The sequence below is a fragment of the Carettochelys insculpta genome, chromosome 9 (genome assembly GCF_033958435.1).
Source record: "Carettochelys insculpta isolate YL-2023 chromosome 9, ASM3395843v1, whole genome shotgun sequence".
In the NCBI taxonomy this organism is placed as follows: Eukaryota; Metazoa; Chordata; order Testudines; family Carettochelyidae; genus Carettochelys; species Carettochelys insculpta.
Window position 1 is genome coordinate 11,143,539 of NC_134145.1, and position 19,253 is coordinate 11,162,791.

Sequence of the window (19,253 nt, forward strand, 5' to 3'; positions counted from 1 at the left end):
CTCCAGGCCGCTTGCTGGAGCTCGCCTGTGGGGGGAGCCCGCGGGCTGGCGCGGGCTGGAGGCGGCCGGGGACAACGCCGCCCCCTCCCACACCACCACAGGGAGGCAGCGCTCCCCTCAGGAGATTTCTGCGGAGTCGCCTCCACAGAGGAGCACGAGGCGGCAGCCGCCGGGCGCGCGGGAACTGCCTCGGCGCTCTCCGGCAGCGGCTCCAGACAACTTTGGCGGTCCCGGCTTCCCCTGCACCCGCGGTCGGGAGCACCATGAGCGCCGACTGCACCAGCTACCTAAGAGCCGACGGCCTCTTGGTCAGCGGCTTCAGCTGCCCGCAGGCGGACGGCGAGGCGAGCGCCGTGTACTGCTGCGGCTTCCAGGATGTCAAGTACTGCTGCGATGACCCCCACAGCTTCTTCCCCTACGAGCACGGCTACATGTGGTGGCTCAGGTGAGAGCGGCTCCCTTCGCCGCCACAGGGCCGCCGACCGACCGGTCCCGGGAGTCTGGAGGGGGCCGGGCGTTGGGGGTGGGGGGGGGTTCGCGCGCGCGCCACAGAGAGTGGGGGGCCGGGCGTTGGGGGGGGGTTCGCGCGCGGCGCAGCGAGTGCCGGGCGTTGGGGGGGGGGGTTCGCGCGGAGCCGGGGGCACAGAGAGTGGGGGACCTGGCGTTGGGGGGGGGTTCGCGCGTAGCCGGGGGCAGAGAGTGGGGGGGTGGGCTTTGGGAGAGGGGGAGCCCGAGCGCGGCCGGGGGCACAGACCCGCCGGCCGCAGAGACCCTGGGTCCATGCAGGAGGACAGAGGCTCTCCAACCCGACGCTGGGTGTCTGGGCTAGGTGCGTGCAAAACGCGGGGGGCTAGCGCCTCCACTTCTGCCTGCGGGACGTTCAGGGGTAGAGTCACAGGATACTTTCTCCCCTGCCCACGGGTTGCTCTTGGGCTGGGCTAGCGTGAAGATTTCAGTCGTGAGGGAGATGTTGACTGGCTCCTGGGAAAAACGCTTTCAGCAACCCAGGGAGAGTCTTTCATAAGCGCGACTGGAAACCAATCTCCTCTGAGGGAGCCTCCTTCCCACCTGCAGCTCTGCACTTGTGATCCCAAGCCTGTGGAGAGCGCTGCTTCTTCACCTTAATTTGAATAATTTTTGGAATAACAGTTTGTGTTCTTGGTATTTGCTGATACCCAGAAATATTTAAAGTATTTTTCCCCACAGGTCTGTAATGGCAGGACAGTTTTTAAAATTAAGGGTCTTTTTAAAAAGCTCCAGGCACAGATAAGAATTCATTGCTGCTGTTTCATCAATATACTTGGAAAGAGAGAACGTGTGTGTGGTTGCTGACCACCTGTCCCGCCAGTATTTTTAGCCTAATATGAGGGGAATTGCCCCAATCCACCTGACAGCCTGATCCTGTTAGCCCTTGGAGTCATGAGCATGAAGTTCCCATTGACTGCTGTGGAATTTCCAGGTGTGGAAGCTCTGAGGATTCAGCCCTTTATGTGCATCCTAGGAATGGGAGATGTTTGGAAACTACCAGATTACATCTCAGTAGACCCAGTTCTGCAGACTTTACTGCATGCTCTAAATGCTCACTTGGATCCCCTCCAACACATTTCCTTCTGCTTTGTCTACTCTGGCTATAAGAGCCTAAATCGAAATTTCAGAAATGAGAATAGAACCCACCTAGATGATCCTTTCATCTTCTTAAATGAACATTTATTGTATCCTTCTGTACTTGTACTAAGCTGACTGGCTATTGTGGAAGAGCCAAGTATCAATAAAAATGAAGGGAAGTAAAAATAAATACAAGGAAATGTTTAGTTCAGTCAGATTACAAACACCATCAAAAAGTTTCAAGTTATAGCAAAACCATTCATCTTCAGAAATAGTTTTCTTCTTAGGGATTATTTTGTTTGTGGGCAGGTAGGAGGGTGCACACGCAAGTTTAGTTAATTCAGGTTTATGAATCCTCATTACATGATCTGTTAATGTTGAAAGCTACATTTGGTGACAGTGTTGATTTACTCCATATTCCTGCTGCTGATCTAGAACCCTGTCCCCAGAATAAGTCTGCCAGGATCATGGACTCTTTGCAAAGTGGCTTTTTACAATATATAGAAAAATTCTGAGGCCCAATATTCCTCTCACCTCACCCTGCAGACAGGATATGAGTGAGTCCCAATGAAGGCAGTGAATCAGGTTGTTGCTGTGTAAATGCAGTTTCATGAGCCAAGCCTTAGAGCTTGAAGTCCAAGAAGTCTTGATCTCACTGAGACATTGTTCCCCTCACCTTTTGTTCTATTTATCAAAATCACAAATCAGTAGTTTGCCAGGGAAATTCTCCAGAATGTAGTCTTTTGGGCTGAATTTTAGGGAGACTGATGTAGCTGGCTTTAAGCTGTCAGTGAGACGGCCATAGCTGGTTTATGCCATTTCAGCTTAGAGTGAGCTCTGTACTAGGAAAAGTGAGAAGAATTGAAAGAACTGGGAACCAGAAAACCACTGGCTAGTCTTTTCCACAGTTAGGTAATATTATGATATCATTTATGTCTTGGTTCATGGTCTATCTCCTAAACATGTTTGTTTTTATGCTTTTGTTATTATGTGAAAATAAATTGTTCTTCAGTTTTACACTCCTCCTTTGCAGGACTGAATATGGTAAACTCTTCCATATCTAGCGTTCTATTATCCGGAACTCTCTCATAACCGACATTTTAACCATAAGGAAATTTTACTTACATTTTCTGTAAGTGCTGCATAGTAAAAGTAAATACAGTAAATACAATATAAGTTTACAGTGTACAATACTACTGTTGTTGGTAAATAAAGTACTCTGCATACATTTTTTTTAGTTTCTTAATATCTAATCTTGTTTTTTCTTTTGTGTTATGCATTGCAAGGTATACCTTTCTATTATCCAGGATATTTGAATATCTGGCAACCTCCCGGTCCTGGAGCTGCCGGATATGAAAGAGTTTACTGACAAATGGCCCAGAAACAGTGAACTGGTCTGTCTTCAAAACTTATTATTAAAACAGATGCAAATTGGGTCATGAAGTTTTAGTCTTCACTACAAAGTTACTAGCAGAAAAGAGTGGTGTTTGTTAAAATGGTTAAATAAACTCTTAGATCATTTTACACAAATTTCGGAACCAAAAAGAGAAAATATGTAATAAAGATGTATCTGCTATTTCAAGCATGTTTCTATTGGCACAACAATTAATCTTCAATCTAAAATATTGAATACCACTTACATTCCTTCAGAGAAGAGAATCAAGAGTGAAGTATGGACTCCTAAGCCACATGCTTGGAGGCTGGAAGTCTTTGCTTTTATGGTGCAATGTCCGAAGAAACTTCTTTTCCTTCATCCTTTAAATCAAAGTTCCAGGGAAGATTAGGATATAAAGAAATGGTGATGACAAGTAATTCCCCAGTACTTCTCATTGCTTTTCCTTGTTAGTGTGCCTTTTATGTTGTCTGTGATTTTTTTATTTATTTTTTTAATGACGCCTATGGGTAATTTTTTCCAGGTGTTGCAGAACACACAGACTGAAGCAGTAAATTATGAGCATCTTTCAGCACAGAATATACATTTCTTTACAATTTTCTGGTGAGGCGGGCTCAGAACTAGACAGACATTTAGCTCAGTGATACCAGTTTTACATGTGTTACTTCAGTAGAGTTCGTCCTGATTTATATCACTATCAAATAGAGAAGAATGAGAACCAGTAAGCACCAGGTAATGTCATAAAAACACTCAGCTACTGTAAAATGTTTTTGCTCCACTGAGGAACTATGCCATTTTTCACCAGCAAAGGATCTGACCTTTAATCTGTACATACAGTAAAAATGTAAGGTTGCTTCCCTGCATATTGACTAAAAGTAACCTCCAGATCTCAAGTTAGCCGTTTGTTTGACAGGCATCACATATTGTGTATGCTCAATCGCTTTGTTTTCTCTCTTCTCAGTGTTGGAGCACTTGTGGGTCTGTCAATAGCAGCAGTGGTCCTCCTTGCATTTATCATCACAGTATGTGTTCTCTGTTACTTGTTTATCAGTACAAAGCCACGCAGCAAGTTGGATACAGGTTTAAACTTGCAGACAGCAGGTAAGATCAGCTTTGTGTTGTTGCCATCTTCTGCAGCAATAGATTTACTTCATCAAGAATTTTAAAATCCATTGGGCATCCGAGTATCTAAATATCTTTTAAAAGTTGTCCGTAAGTGTGGCAGGCCCGTGTTAGCTGACTTGGATTCAAAGGGCTTAGGCAACAGGGGGTTGTAAAATGTCAAACCATTCCTGTTAAAACTCCTTAATTAAAGACTACACAGGATATTTTGAGTGTTTTGTCTTGAGTTTGATTTTCAGAACACATAGTTAAGAATCATGCTGTTAACTACATCTCCGGGTATTTAAAACCCCATCACAAAAGAACATCAGCTATGCTCGATTTACATTCACCAATTCACTGATGAAGTAAATCTCTCTCCAGGGTAAAAGCTATTGCAAGGTCTCACAGCCCATATTGTAGCCCAAGCCCAAGCATCTACATTGCAGTCTTTTAGTTCCACAGCCCAAGCTACTGGTGTTTTATTGCAGTTTATGCATACACTTGGTTACTTGGCCAAGGTCACACCGGAAACCTGTGGTGGAACATCTTTTCTCTCAAGTAGCTTGTCTTGCTTTTATAGTTAGACTGAATCTTTGCAATAATTCCTCTGTCAGAGGATTGTTTATGTCTGATCTTTCCTGCATGAACTTTACAATCTGTGTTATTTTTAAAACCCTGCACTTTACTTATGTATGTAAGTATTAACCCCTTCAAAATTCAGAATGGGAGACTTTGGTTGTATCCATGTGTGTGGGGGTAGATGGATATTGATTGTCAGTTTGCAAAAAAAATTTGAGAGTTCTGAAGTCAGTATCTCTCTGTCCTATACCCATCTCTGCAGAGCAGGAGTAAGGGGAAGGATGCACACAGTGGAGCTGATCTTTACTGAAGAGTGAATAATGAGTGACTGAGACAAGTGACTGTCTTAAATTTGTTCAGCAGGCATCTCTTTCTCTGTCTCACACACTTTTCCCTCTGCATATAACCCCTCTCTACAGAGCAAGGGAGGGGGCAGGCAACTGAGCAGGAGAGCTTTCTCTGTCTTAAAGAGGCAGCACATGGCATTTCTCAGAAACTTACTCAGCAGCAGACAACACACACACTTTGTCACATACCCACACAGGGGTGATACATGGTGAGGCACGAGGGAGCACATATGCCCAATTGCTGTAGGTAGGAGGCATAAGGGTCCAGAGCCTCTGGGAGGCCCAGGGGACTAGCGGGGGTCTGACATTTGCATCAGGGTTTGGAGGCCCCCACACTCACCAGTGGGAAGAAGTGGTAGGACGTGACCCTGGCCTGCTCAGCTGCCCCTGCTTCTGGCTGCATTGCTCTGTTTCCTGCTGGAGAGTCCACGGTTTTGACCCTTCCCTGAGCAACACAGCTAAGGGAGCACAGCTCCGTGGGACAGGGACATGTCTCTCTGCTTCCTTCCCACAGTTGCCAGTGAGGGCAGGGGGCAACCTTGCCAGTCTCCAGGGCTGCATTGCTTTGGGGAAAATCCTTAGAGGAAAAGCTGAGGCAGGGATGAAGCAGGGGCAGGCAGTGAGCATAGAGGGGGTTGTCCAGGCTCTCCCCTGGGCTCAGGTTGGAATGGCAAGGAGTCATATTGGTGGGTCCAGCTCCTGGCTGGTGTCCCCCATGTTCCTCAGCAATTGCCTGTGCCCCACCCCCTAGTCTGCCACACAACTAGTTTCTGAGCCATACCCTGTCTCTGTGCCCCCCCAGCACTGTGCCAAACACACTCTCCTCTGTCTGTGCCTCAAACACATAAAGCTGTGTTAAAAAGTCTCTGTCTCTCTCACAGACTCTCTCTCTCTCTCTCAAGTTGGCCCCTAGGCCTGACCCATTCTAAGGACCCAGAGGTGGCCCAGGACAATTTACCTGAATTTGTGGATTGGCCTCACAGCAAAAATTATTGGTCTAAAGGACAAACAACATCACCCCACAGCATTCTTTTGTCAGACTCCCGGAACAAGAATCCATTGGGTTGCATTTACACCGCAAAGCAATAGATCTTAATCCCTGGAGTTCTGCAAGACTGAGTTTGGGTAACTTATGTGTAGGTAGAAGGAGGCTGAGGCTTGAGAATGAGTTTGAGTTTACAGACAAAACCATATAGATTAGAGACAAAAAATGGACCTTAATTAATAGATCATCTAATCCAGCGGCTCTGAACCTTTCCAGACTGCAGTACCCTTTTTAAAAGCTTAATTTGTGTTGTTTCACCTCACATAAAAGCTGCATTAGACCAAAATTGTCACAGCACATTATTATTGAAAAATTACTCACTTTCTCTCTCTTACCATATAATTACAAAATGAACCAACTGAAATATAAATATTCTACTTACATTTCAGTGTATAGCGTAAAGAACAGTGTAAACAAGTCATTGACAGGTGGTTTAAATCACCAAGAAAAAATCATTGATTTTTAAATCCAATTTTCCAACTGATACTTTTTCACATATTTCTTAAACAGTGGTGCAAATCTGACCACTAAAACATTCATTTACAACATCTAGGAGGGTGTACTTTGTGTAATTTTTTTAGATAATTTGATTTTTACTAATTCAGTCACTATAGTGCTTAATACTCCTTACCAGTGTCAGAGGCAGCAGCGACATTAGGAATGGTAAGAACTAAGTGATAAATACAGACACAATAGCACTTGTTTATTAAACTAAATCTTAAATCTTTCACATTTGACATTGCAACATTCTCCTGAGTTGCTGTCTGATGGCTTTTCTTTTTCTTTAAAATTTCAAATTTCATTAATTCTCAGGCAAGTTGGAACCTGGAACAGAACACTAAATGTACAGTGTCCTTAAAACTTCTACAACTAGCTGTCATCTTCCCCACTTCCATTGTCATTTTGATTAACAGACTGAAAGAGAAATAAAGGTTTTCTTGCTTTTTCAATTTCCAGACAATTTGTTAGATTTGTGTGAATAATATCAAACAATTAAAATATTATCTCTGTGCCTGCGGAGGAAGCTACTGCTGTAAAAAGCTGGCTGAGCAACTGAAGGACCACTGTTTCAGAATTTAACTAACTTCTCCCCTGCTTGTCCAGATCCATCATTACACAAAACAAGCACAAAACAAAAACAATCATATCTAGTTTGGCCATGTCTACATTAACAAGTTCTTTCAGAAAATCAGGCTCTTTTTTGAACGAACACATGGAGCATCCGCACACAAAATGTGCTCTTTCAATGAGAAATGGAAAGAATGCGGCTCTTCTTCCAGAAGCCATCTTTTGCTCCCAGATCAGGAACAGCATCTCCTTTCAAAAGCTTCTTTAGAAAAAAAAATGCGTGTAGACACTCTGCGGACCCTTCTTTCAAAAGAGCAGTCCTAATGGAGCTGGATTTTTCAATCATTCTATCATTCGATCATTTTGTTCATCTAAAAGAGTGGGGGCTGTGTGGACGCTCTCTATCGAAAGAGTGGATCAGTCTTTTGATCCTCTTTTTTGTGTGTGGACAAAATCTCCTGTGACAGAAGATTTTTTGGAACAGGTCTTCTGGAAGAACTTCTTTTGAAAGATCACTATAGTGTATATGTAGTCCTTGTGTCTGTCTTTGCATGTTACTTTAGTGTGCTGACAAACAGAAATGGAAACCCCAGAATTTTCAAGAAACAAGAACTGGGAGTTTGTCTGGACAGACTAGCACCATTAAATCATTTTTATGAGACTGTAAGTGTAGGTGTAGCATGTTTGTGATGAGATTTAATTGTAACTTATTTTAAAAGAAATTTAGTGTTTTATGTGACTTTAAAAAATCAAAAACATCTGAGTTAAATAAAATCAGATATTTTAAAATAATATTTTTTATCCACCCTGTTGTCTGTATAAAATTTTAGTTTCTACTGACTTCACTGGTGCTTTTTATATAGCCTGTTTATACAAGTAGGCAAACATCAAGATAACTTGATGCACCTCCAGTGACCTCTGCATACCCCCACGGGTACATATACCCATGGTTGAAAACCACTGATCTAATCTATGCAATCCTCTTAGCTAGTGAAAAATTGTTCTCAGTAGTGTGTTTTGAAGTGCTTTGGGCATGCTATAAATATTTATTATTTAACTGAGAGAAGTATGTTGCTGTTTGTTTTACCGAAATGTTTTTGTTTTTCAGGCAGTGAGACTACAGGGAGTCCTTTGTGAGAAATACAGAGGTACTGAAGTAGATTCTACTAGTGCTGCAATTCAGTAGGTACCATGAGAATGTTACTCATCTGTACCCACCCTTACTGCCCTCAGTTTTCTAAATAGTGTGGTTGGCACAATCATTTTTCAAAGTGCTGTAAATTCCTAGGTGGAGTTTTAGGATGTTGAAAAATGCTAATGGCAGAGAATAGGTGACTTACACACTAATGACCCCTTATTGGTGGATCTGCTTGATTCACCCAGAAATGCTCTTTCATAGTAATGTGCGGAGAGAGAGAGAGACCACATTTTCTTCATACTGTTGTTACTATGTTTCACTAATGGAGCTGCAAGAGTGACCTCCGGTGGGAAAAGATTCTTGGTGACAAACAGATAAAAAGAATTTATGTAAGAAAGACAGGGACTTAAATATCTGAGGAGTAGTCATCATTGTTCTGAGAATGCAGCCTGTGCCATAGCTATGCCAAACCTTAAAGAGAAGTGAAAGAAAGAACCTTGCAAACACCCAGGTTTCTCATTCTGACTTCATTTAATGCTGGAATTGTTATACAAGGTCAAATTGACCATCTCACAAACCAAGCTAGGAAGCATTCAAAATACAATGAGTGTGCTTCAACCTTGAGAGGGAATTTATAAATAATTTTTGGGATATTGGTTGGAATGAAACAAAACTTTTGTTTTTGCTTCAAATGAAAGCCCGCATCTGTGCATATACCCTTCCAATGAGTTGGAGTGGACACAATTGGCCTCCTGGGGAAAAAGCGCCACCAGGTACGAGTTCATTCTCATTGGTCTGGACTCCACAAGATGGTACCATGAGGCCATGCCATAATGCTCTATGAATGCCAAAAGAGTGGCAATAGAGCCAATGAACATGTTCGTTTGAGTTGAGGTGGCTCAAGAAATATTAATGGACCAAGGAACAAATTTTATGTCCCAGACGATAAGGTAAGTAGCAGACTCACTTTTAACTTACACTTGTCAAAACCTTATGAACATCAGTATGTGACCCCCCCACCTCAAATGGACAGCCTGAGGGAGCTCTTTAATAGAATCTTAAAAGCCTGCTTCATAGGTTTGTTCTGACAGATATTCATCATTGGAACCAGCTGCTCCCTTAACTCATGTACGCAGTCTAGGAGGTACCCCAGTCTCCAGGGGGCTTCTTGCCTTTCGAGCTTTTATATGGGAGGCAACCCAGAGGGATTCTAGACCTGGTTTGAGAAATGTGGTAGGAACAACCCTTCCAAGCCAACAACGTGGTACAATAGGTGGTGAACTTGCAAGAGAGTCTTGAACCGTTAGTCTTATTCATCGAGAGAATCTCCTGCCCACCTAAGAAACCCATGAGGCAGCCAATAACAAACAGGTGTGGCTCAGCAAATTCCAGCCTGTTGATTAGGTGCTACTTTTGTTGCCATGCTTCACCTTGCCCACTGGCAAGGCCCTTATGAGGTGATCTGACATGGGATCTGTGAACTACCAGATCAAACACCCTGACAAATGTAAAGTGCAACACATCTACCATGTACATTTCTTGAAAATCTGGAGGGCCCAGGAGGGCCTACTAATAACTCCTTATCCACCACAAAAACAATGAAAAGTCCTGTGGCACCTTACAGACTAACAGATTTTTTTTGAGCATAAGCTTTCTGATGAAGTGGGTCTTTGCCCACAAAAGCTTACATGCCAAAAAATCTGTTAGTCTATAAGGTTCCACAGGACTTCTCGTTTTGCGAGTAACACAGCTACCCCTCTGATATGTATCCACCGCAGGTGGCGTCAAACCCACAAGTCCAGATTTGAGCCAATCTCAACTCCAAACTGAGGCATCAGGCACAAACAGCTGATTGCTACCTTGTACGTCTTTTCAACCAGACCCAGTCCAAAGTCACGTAGTGTACCGCCATATGCAGACAGAGCCGGAGTAAGGGTCGGGGAGAACAGCTGGACCCTTTCCTGGAAGCTGAGAGAGACCACAAGATGGGAACTCCAAACAATGGTGACACTGGGGTAATCAAGGAGGCAGAATATATCTCTACTGTTAACTTAACTGAAGGATACTGGCAGATCCCCCTCACAGCTGAGTCAAAGACAACGTTCTCTACCACTTTTGCTCTTGCAGTTCCAGACCATGCCCTTTGGTTTACATGGTGCCCCTCTATGATCCAGCAGCTAATGGATCACATTCTTCTCCTGCACAACTGGGATACAGTTGCTTCTTTGGATGACAAGGTGATTTATAGCTGTGACTGGCAAACCCACCTAAAACATGTGGCTGCAGTGCCTCAAAGAGGACATGAATCCTGCTAAACACTACCTCAGGGAAGATGAGACTACTTGTCTCATCTTGGATATATGTTGGGAAAAGGCACCGTCTGGGATTGATTAGCAAGGTCTAAGCCCTCCAGCTGTATGACCCTCCATCTTCTAAAAAACAAGTATGCTAGTTTTGGTGGCTGGCCCGGCATCAAGCCTGCTGATGTTGGGGGACAAAGAGGATAGTTGCCCCAGGGTGTGGTGATTCAAAGGGGTCCAGATCCTGGAGCCCTTTAAATTGCTGCTGGAGCACTGTGTGCTCTAGGTGGCTCTATGGGCTGCAAGGGATGGTGTGGTAAACTCCAGGCTGACTGCTGCCAGCCCCTGTTCTTGTATCTGAGGCCTCAACTTTTCTGGGAGCACAGAGCCAGGCTCTCCCCACCTTGCCAACAGGTCTGCCAAGGCTGTTGGGACTGCTGCCTGTTATTAACACCACTTAATCTCAAGCTTCTCCTCTATCATGGCCCCTCTCGTGGATCTCAAGCATGAGACTTTTTTTTTTTTTTTAAACCACGAGGAATCTTTCCAAATGGTAGAGACCCAGCTCTGGTGAGAACCCATCTTATACTGCCCAGACTTCATGGAAGAGTTATTCCTAGAAACATATGCTTCTGACATGGTCCTATTATGAGGCAGAGAACATCTTGTACGTCAGCAGGAAATTGTTCCCAAGGAGAAAGTCTTACTTCATGATTGAGAAGGAAACGATGGTGGTCAAGTGGGAGGTGGATTCACTTTCTTACCTCCTGGACACACACTTTATGCTTTTCACACACCATACTTCCCTCCACTGGCTGTATGCAATGAAGGATACACACCCCAGCCTCAGGAGATAGGAGGGTTGGAGGGACAGGTACTGAGTCCATCAGTGGGCCAGAAAGGCCCATGTAAATGCAGACATCTTCTTCTGGTAGGGTGGTGCACAGTTGGAGGGGGAGCAGACCCCAAAATGGGTCATGAGAAGTATGTGTGGGGGTGAAAAGAGAAAAGAGGGCCCAGCACCTTACAGATTAAAGAAAGCCTATGGACCCAGTCCCCCCTCCCCACTTTACCTGGCTGCAGGCCTGCATGTGGGAGAAAAGGAGGGAGCCTGGCTCAGTTTGGAGCTGATTAGAAAGGAGGCAGAAGTGTGATTTGAAAGTCTGACCTGAACCAGAGCCTGTCAGTGTAGCAGCCATGGAAGCAAATAAAATCTAACCCCCACCACTTCTGGCAAAATCCTCTATAGCCTGAGGAGCAGTTGAAAACTTCCTCACGTCAGCCTCTGTCCTAGAAGGATCATCTCTGGGGTCAAGAAGCTAATTCATTCTTGGTGTCCATTCATTCATAAGCACAGTAAGCGCTTTCATGTCTGGCAGCACTGGGACTGGAAAATATATCATTTAGTAGAAACAGATCCCTTGCCACCAGTTCTGACAGTAGGGATGCTCCTTCCCCAAAGCCCTTGGCAGCTTTATCCACACACCGCCCCAGGGCTCAGCAGCTCAGGTCCCGGCCAGGCAGCCGTGTGCACCAGATGCACAGGGACAGGGTGGGTGGGCAGCATGTGCTCTGGTTACCTGTCGTGCTGTGCTCCCCGCTGGGGCTCAGAAGCCCCCAGTAGCTCAGAATCCATCTGTGCTGCCAAGCATGGCTCAGGACTTTGCTGTGCTGCCACACAGCGTGGGGGGCTGGGTCCTGCCTCAGCTCAGCAGAACCCAGCTGTATTTCCATGCGTGGGGGGCACCCTGGCTCCCTGTGTTTCAGCCACCTGTTCTGCTGCACTCCCTGCTGGTGCTCAGCAGACCCCAGCCTAAGCACCAGGATAGCACCTGGTGGCAGTGCCAGTTATTTGACAGTACTGGTTGATTCAATACCAGTTGAAGAAGAGTTTACTGTATTGATTTTGTGACATATAGGCTACGTCTACACGTGCAGCCAACATCGAAATAGGCTATTTCGATGAATAACGTCTACACGTCCTCCAGGGCCAGCAACGTCGATGTTCAGCTTTGACGTTGCTCAGCCCAACATCGAAATAGGCGCAGTGAGGGAACGTCTACACGTCAAAGTAGCACACATCGAAATAGGGATGCCAGGCACAGCTGCAGACAGGGTCAACAGGCGGACTAGCGCTTCCGGGGCAACAGCTAGCCGCTCCCTTAAAGGGCCCCTCCCACATACACTCAGCCTGCACAGCACGCGGTCTGAGGAGCCATATAGGCACACAGACCCCGGGCGCCGCAGTCATGGACCCCCAGCAGCAGCAGCAGCAGCAGCAGCAGCAGCTAGAGGTCCACCCAGCCCTCCCGGCAGGAGCAGGGCTTGCCCTGGCTCATGCCATGTGGGAGGCAGCTGACTACCTTCTTGCCCCAGGGGAGGAGATGCCCCCAGGGCAGCAGGGCTCAACCCCTACCCCTGCAGCACCCCGCTCCACCCCCCGCCTCACACGCCGGCGGCTGTGGAGCTACCCCACCAGCACCGACTGGTGGGAGCGGCTGGTGCTTGGGGAGTGGGACGACGACCACTGGCTCAGGAACTTCAGGATGACCCGACAGACATTTCTGGAGCTGTGCCAGTGGCTCACCCCCGCACTCAGGCACCGCGACACCGCCATGCGGCGTGCCCTCCCTGTGGAGAAACGGGTCGGCATCGCTGTCTGGAAGCTGGCCACTCCGGACAGCTACCGATCCATGGGGCAGCAGTTTGGTGTCGGAAAGGCCACCGTCGGGGCTGTCTTCATGGAGGTAAGAGAACCCACAGGGGGAGGCCAGGCCAGGGCAGGGGGGCCAGGGCAGGGCAGGGCCACGCACACCCTGCTCACCCCTCATTGGGGCTGTCCCATGTGCTTTCTCTGCAGGTCGTGCGTGCCATCAACGCCATGCTCCTGCACAGGCTCGTGAGGCTGGGGGACCCACATGCCACTGTCGCCGCCTTTGCCACCCTGGGCTTCCCCAACTGCTTCGGGGCTCTGGATGGGACTCACATCCCCATCCGCGCCCCGCACCACAGTGGAGGACGATACCTCAATCGGAAGGGCTACCATTCAGTTGTCCTGCAGGCTTTGGTGGACAGCCGGGGACGTTTCCAGGACATTTACGTGGGCTGGCCTGGCAGCACCCACGACGCCCGGGTTTTTCGGAACTCGGGCCTGTGCCGCCGGCTGGAGGCGGGGACCTACATCCCCCAGCGGGAGATCCCTCTGGGGGACACCACCATGCCCTTCTGCGTCATCGCAGATGCGGCATACCCCTTCCGGCCGTGGCTCATGCACCCCTACACGGGCCACCTCTCCGCTAGCCAGGAGCGCTTCAACGAGCACCTGAACCGTGCACGCCAGGTGGCGGAGCGCTCATTTGGCCGCCTCAAGGGACGCTGGCGATGTCTCCTGACCCGCCTGGATGCCAGCCCCAACAACATCCCCCAGATTGTGGGTGCCTGCTGCGCCCTGCACAACCTCGTGGAGAGCAAGGGGGAGACCTTTCTTCAGGGCTGGGCCGCGGAGGCCGGCAGGGCACACGTGCAGCCACCTGCTGCCCCCAGTCGGCAGGTGGACCCAGAGGGGACCCGGGTCCGGGAGGCCCTGCGGGCCCACTTCGACCAACAGGCCGCGGGGTGAACTCTGCCCAGGCCCCCTACTGCCCGCCCCTTCCTCCCCCACACTCCTGCCCCAACGCCCACACCATGGAGCACCCCACCGCCCCACCCCCCACTTGTCCTGGAGAAATGACAGCACGAACTTGTGGGTGAACGTAAACGTTTTTTTTGTCTTAACGAAATTTTTTTTTTGTAAATAAATAAATATGTGACACACAAACCAAAAAGGAGGGACCAACGTTCAACCAAATCAAGATGGGCACAAATAAAACAATACAACCACAAAGCAAATAAAAGTGTGCGCCATCAACAAAAAAGAAAAGCAGGGAGGAGAACGGGGAGAACTATTTACAGGGGGGGTCAGGGCAAACGGGGGCACCAAAATAAACCAATCCCAACTATTTACAACAAGGGGGGGGCCACGTCCCGAGCCCCTCGCCCCTACAGCCCAGCACTGGGCGTGCCCGGCTGGGAGCCCCGCCGTGCCTGCAGTCTGGTCCGCGGCTGGGTGGGAGCAGGCTGCACCGGAAGGTATTGGCGCCGGCGAGTCTCGGGTGGCTCCAGGGGTCCCTCGGCGCTGTGGCCCTCGCGGGGAGGTGGTGGGGTGACGGCGGACGGCCCGGCGATGGCTGGAGCAGCTGGTGGTGGGGCTGCAGGAGCGGGCAGGGCGGGCGGTGGCTTGGCCGGCGCGGCATGGGGGGCCAGGTAGTCAACCAGCCGGTTGAATGTCTGCATATAGGCCCCCCATGCCTCCTGGCACCAGGCCAGCGCCCACTCCTGCAGCCGGAGGTGCTGCTCCGACACCTCCAGCTGCCGGCAGAGGATGGCCAGCAGCTGGGGGTCCGTTGCCGCCGGCGGTAGTAGGCGCGGGGTCCGCCGTCTTGCCCTCCGCGGGGCCGGTCGTTCCTCCGCCGAGGGGCTGCCCTGGAGCGAGGGTCCCGGAGGGCTCTCCGGGACAACCGAGGCCTCGCCGGCGCTCTCTTCCAGTCCTTCGGATGGTGCAGGTGCAGGACACAGGAGAGGAGCGGGGAAAGAAGAATGGAGACAGGCGTTAGTGTGGGCCCCGAGCCGTGGCCTTTGTGCCCCCTGCCCTGTGCTGCAGGTTCCCCATCCCCGTCCCCGTCCCCGGCAGATGCTGCTGTGATGGATGGGGTTCAGGGGTCCCCCTGCCCTGCACCCCGTCCCCTGGTGGGAGCGACTCTCACTTCACCCCGCAGGGTCTGAGAGCAGGAGAGCTTTCTTAGGCCACAGATGGCCAGTTTCTGGCAGGAGTGACAGCACCAGCTGTCGGAAGAGACAGTCCTTCCAACCTGTCATGGGGAGAAGACCCCAAGGGGGGCCCCTCTGGGATGCAGCTTTCCCCCTCCTCTGGCTGGCTGCCTACCAGCTCTCCCTTCCCCTAGCCTCTACCTGTGGCCCCCGCCCTCGCCCCCCAATTCCAAGCCAGCTCGGCTCCTCCCTCCTGTTTGCTCAGGGCAGAGGTGTCACCTGCCAGCTGTAGCGCCAGGATGCTCCTTTGGCCCTGGGAGCTCCTCGGCTCTTGTGGCTCATATGTAGCCTCAGTCTCCCTTTGGCACTCCCCCCACTCCATCACATGCTGCTGCTGCTGCGGGGTGTCCCACCCCCTCTGCCCGGGGGCCCCTCGAGGTTTCGCTCCCCCCTGGCCCGGGGATGGGGCATGGCACTGTCATGCGGGGGGGGGGGGCAGGGGCTGATGGCTGCAGTGCTGTGAGGGCCATGGCCCTGGTGTCCTTGGGGCCATGGCCACGTGAGCGTGTGGGGGGCCCTGGACACATCTCTGTTACCCCCGCCCCTCCAGCCCCGGGGTGTCCACCAGAGAGGGGTACCTACCTGTGGGTCCGCTCCCACGGTCCGGAGATCCCCGTGGATCGGAGGCCCTGCTGCTGCTCCGGGATGGCAGGAGGAGGATCTGCAGGCTGGATTCTGCGGAGGAGGAGCCCCCCTCCCCCTCCTCCTCCTCCTCCTGCCGCGATGTCCCGGGGATGGCCTCCGGGGGAGCCCCCGGGGTGCGGGGCTTGCCTCCGGGTCGGACTCCGGCTGCAGGGCCTGCTGGGGCTCGTCAGCCGAGGTGTCAAGGGTGGCTGGAGGGGAGGAGGTGTGCCGGGAGCCCAGGATGTCCCTGAGCTCCCTGTAAAAGGGGCAAGTGACGGGGGCGGCCCCAGATCGGTTGGCCGCATCCCGGGCCCGGGCATAACCCTGCCGCAGCTCCTTCACCTTACTCCGGACATGGTCCGGAGTGCGGGCAGGGTGACCCCGGGCAGCCAGGCCGTCGGCCAGCCGAGCGAACGCATCCGCGTTCCGCCTCTTGCTCCCCATTACCTGGAGCACCTCCTGCTCGCTCCAGAGCCCCAGCAGGTCCCGCAGCTCGGCCTCCGTCCAGGAGGGGCCCCGCTGCCGCTTCCCAGACTGGCAGGTCTTCTGGCTGCCCTGGCTCCCCTTGGGAGGGGTCCCCTGGGGGCGCTGGGGGGGCTGCTGGGCAGCCATCGCCGCTCTCAGGGGCTGAGGGCTCGGCAGGCTGCCCGCGTGTGCAGGCTGCAGCCTGCACGTTGCCTCAGCTTCCTGCAGTCAGGGTGGGGGAGGGGACCTTTAAGGGGCCGCTCCACGCGGCCACCAGTGAGCTGAGGGGCTGGAGAGAGCGTCTCTCAACCCCCCAGCTGATGGCCGCCATGGAGGACCCGGCAATTTCAACGTTGCGGGACGCGGATCGTCTACACTGTCCCTACTTCGACGTTCAACGTCGAAGTAGGGCGCTATTCCTATCTCCTCATGGGGTTAGCGACTTCGACGTCTCGCCGCCTAACGTCGAAGTTAACTTCGAAATAGCGCCCGACGCGTGTAGCTGCGACGGGCGCTATTTTGAAGTTAGTGCCGCTACTTCGAAGTAGCGTGCACGTGTAGACGCAGCTATAGAGACACACATTCACTAGGAACTGTACTAAAACTGGCTGTTAACACCTCATAGGTCATTTCAGCCATGCAGGGGGCGCAGAAGAGGGGGCACAGAGCAGGGGATAGAGGGGGCAGGGGGTGAGAGGTGCAGGACTTATGGCAGGGGGTTAGGAAGGAGCTTACCCAGATGAGCAGAGTAGTGCTGCTGGGAATGAATGCTGCTCTCCTCCTGGGGTGACCATGGCTGCACATTCCCTGGATGGCAGCTCCTCCCTGTGGGCTGTGGCTGCACGGGCCATTCCCAGCCTCCAGCTTGGTTGGTGTGGTGGGTGGGATGTGGTTGTGCAGGCCATCCCCAGCTACCACTCCAACTTGCAGTCTCTTGAAAGGAGCACAAGGTTCCAGGTACTGGCCCAAGCCTCTTGCTGCCTCCCTAGGCCTGCAGTTGTCAGGGGTGGTGAGGGGGATTTCCTGGGGGGGGGCTGGGCTGCGCTATCTGGCCATGGGGTGAGTTGCTGGGGGTGGGTGCAGGGCCATGGAATCAGTGGGCAAGGAGCTCCATCTCTTGTCCAGCCCTCTTTAGGGCAGGAGAGCCACTTACCCTGTCCAGTGACCAGCCATGTGTAGCTCTGTCCCCAGCTGGCCATTTTCCTGGTTGTGCGGCTGTCCCTAGTGGCTGCTCTGTAGTATTGTTGCCCTCCATGCTCGCTGCCCCCAGTGGCTACTCTGCAGTGTATCTTTCCTCCTCTTTGTGCTGCCTCCCTTTCCATGTTTTGTGAAACATTCTCATTCCAGGCACCTCCTGTTTTCCTGTTACAGCTAAACCCCAACCTTGCTATAAGTTAAGGGAAGAGGAAGCTGCTTATCAAATTTGGTCTTAGCTCTCAAGGTTTAGAAGGCGATCTTAAATAAACTGCCTTACAAATGTATGAACCCCAGATGGACTCACAGCCAGAGATGCACTCTGAAATGTGTATCGATAGATAGCCAATGAGTTTATTATAACCTTTTAATGTTCAAAGTGCCATTAGCAGTTAGAATCAGCAAAGAAAATCCAGGGTGCTACAAAACTGGTAATTCAGTAGATGGTGCTCTTACCACTGTCAGTATTGAACCAACCCCCTTAACTTGGTGGTATGGCGCATTCTGGTGCTAGAACTGCCGTTTAGTTGAAAACCCAATATTTACATTTTGGCATTATTCATAAGACTTAAGTTAGCCCAGATGTCTGACCAATTTCTATTACAGGTTTTTAAGGGGAAAAGCTAGGTGAGCCAAACAGTTTCAGCTGGTATGCTTCCTGACTCTCTTATACAGCTCCTGTTTCTCACCTCCTACCTGTAACCACATTTTAGTGATAGGTAAAGTGATTACTTTGTACAGAATCAATATATATAATAGTTGATTCAGTAATCTGTAGGGAGCCAACAGGATTGCTAGGCCTATGTTGTGGCCTCAGAGGGACTCTGAATATAAAATGTTAAACTACTCAGTCTTTGATGCAGTTATCCTTGGTCATTTTAATCCAAGCATGTTTCTCATCTTTATGCCAGCACAAGACATTTAGGTCACACTTAAACCCTGTTTTGAGTATTTCTATGGATTTAAGTAGTGTGTCAGTCATCTAGAGGCTTCTTTCTGGCAGTGAATTTCACTCAAAATAAGCAAGAACATATTTTGTAAACAAAATCTTGCTCTTTGTGTAAATCTAAACCATGCTTCCTGTTTTCCAGGTATGGAACCACGGCCATCAGTAGGCACCAGCTGAAGCAGTGCATCTGCAGAGCCAAACGTATTCAGGAGGTACTTTCTCAGCCATCAGATGGATTGTGATAACATGTCCGCGGACACAGACCGACTTTCCTTAGGTGTTTTATGGCAAATGTGATCACCACTGACATCCAGAACGAACATGAAGCCATGCCTATTTGTGTTTCATAACAGCTAGCAGTGTGCAAATGTTGTACAAAGAAGCAATGGTGTGTTTTGATTAGCACATTTAAAAGATGCTAGATGCATTGGTGTAAATTCTGCTCTGACTCAACTCATTGGAGTTGCAAGGAGGTATCATAGGTGTAAGTCAGAAAAGGATTTGACCCGTCACATTGGGCAGCTACTTTTTTTTTGTAGGCCTTTCCAGTATACCATCTTAAGCTGCGTCTACACG

General features: G+C 50.0%; 1 protein-coding gene across 1 annotated transcript; it reads left to right on the forward strand.

Annotated features, from left to right (window-relative positions):
- The first annotated feature begins 263 nt into the window (after positions 1–263).
- On the forward strand, positions 264–18,869 carry SHISAL2A (shisa like 2A). Its single transcript, XM_075003459.1, has 4 exons — positions 264–445; positions 3,960–4,099; positions 8,250–8,323; positions 18,820–18,869. Exons 1-3 carry the CDS (start codon positions 264–266, stop codon positions 8,276–8,278), a joined length of 351 nt encoding a protein of 116 aa, XP_074859560.1. The 3' UTR covers positions 8,279–8,323; positions 18,820–18,869.
- Positions 18,870–19,253: the final 384 nt, after the last annotated feature.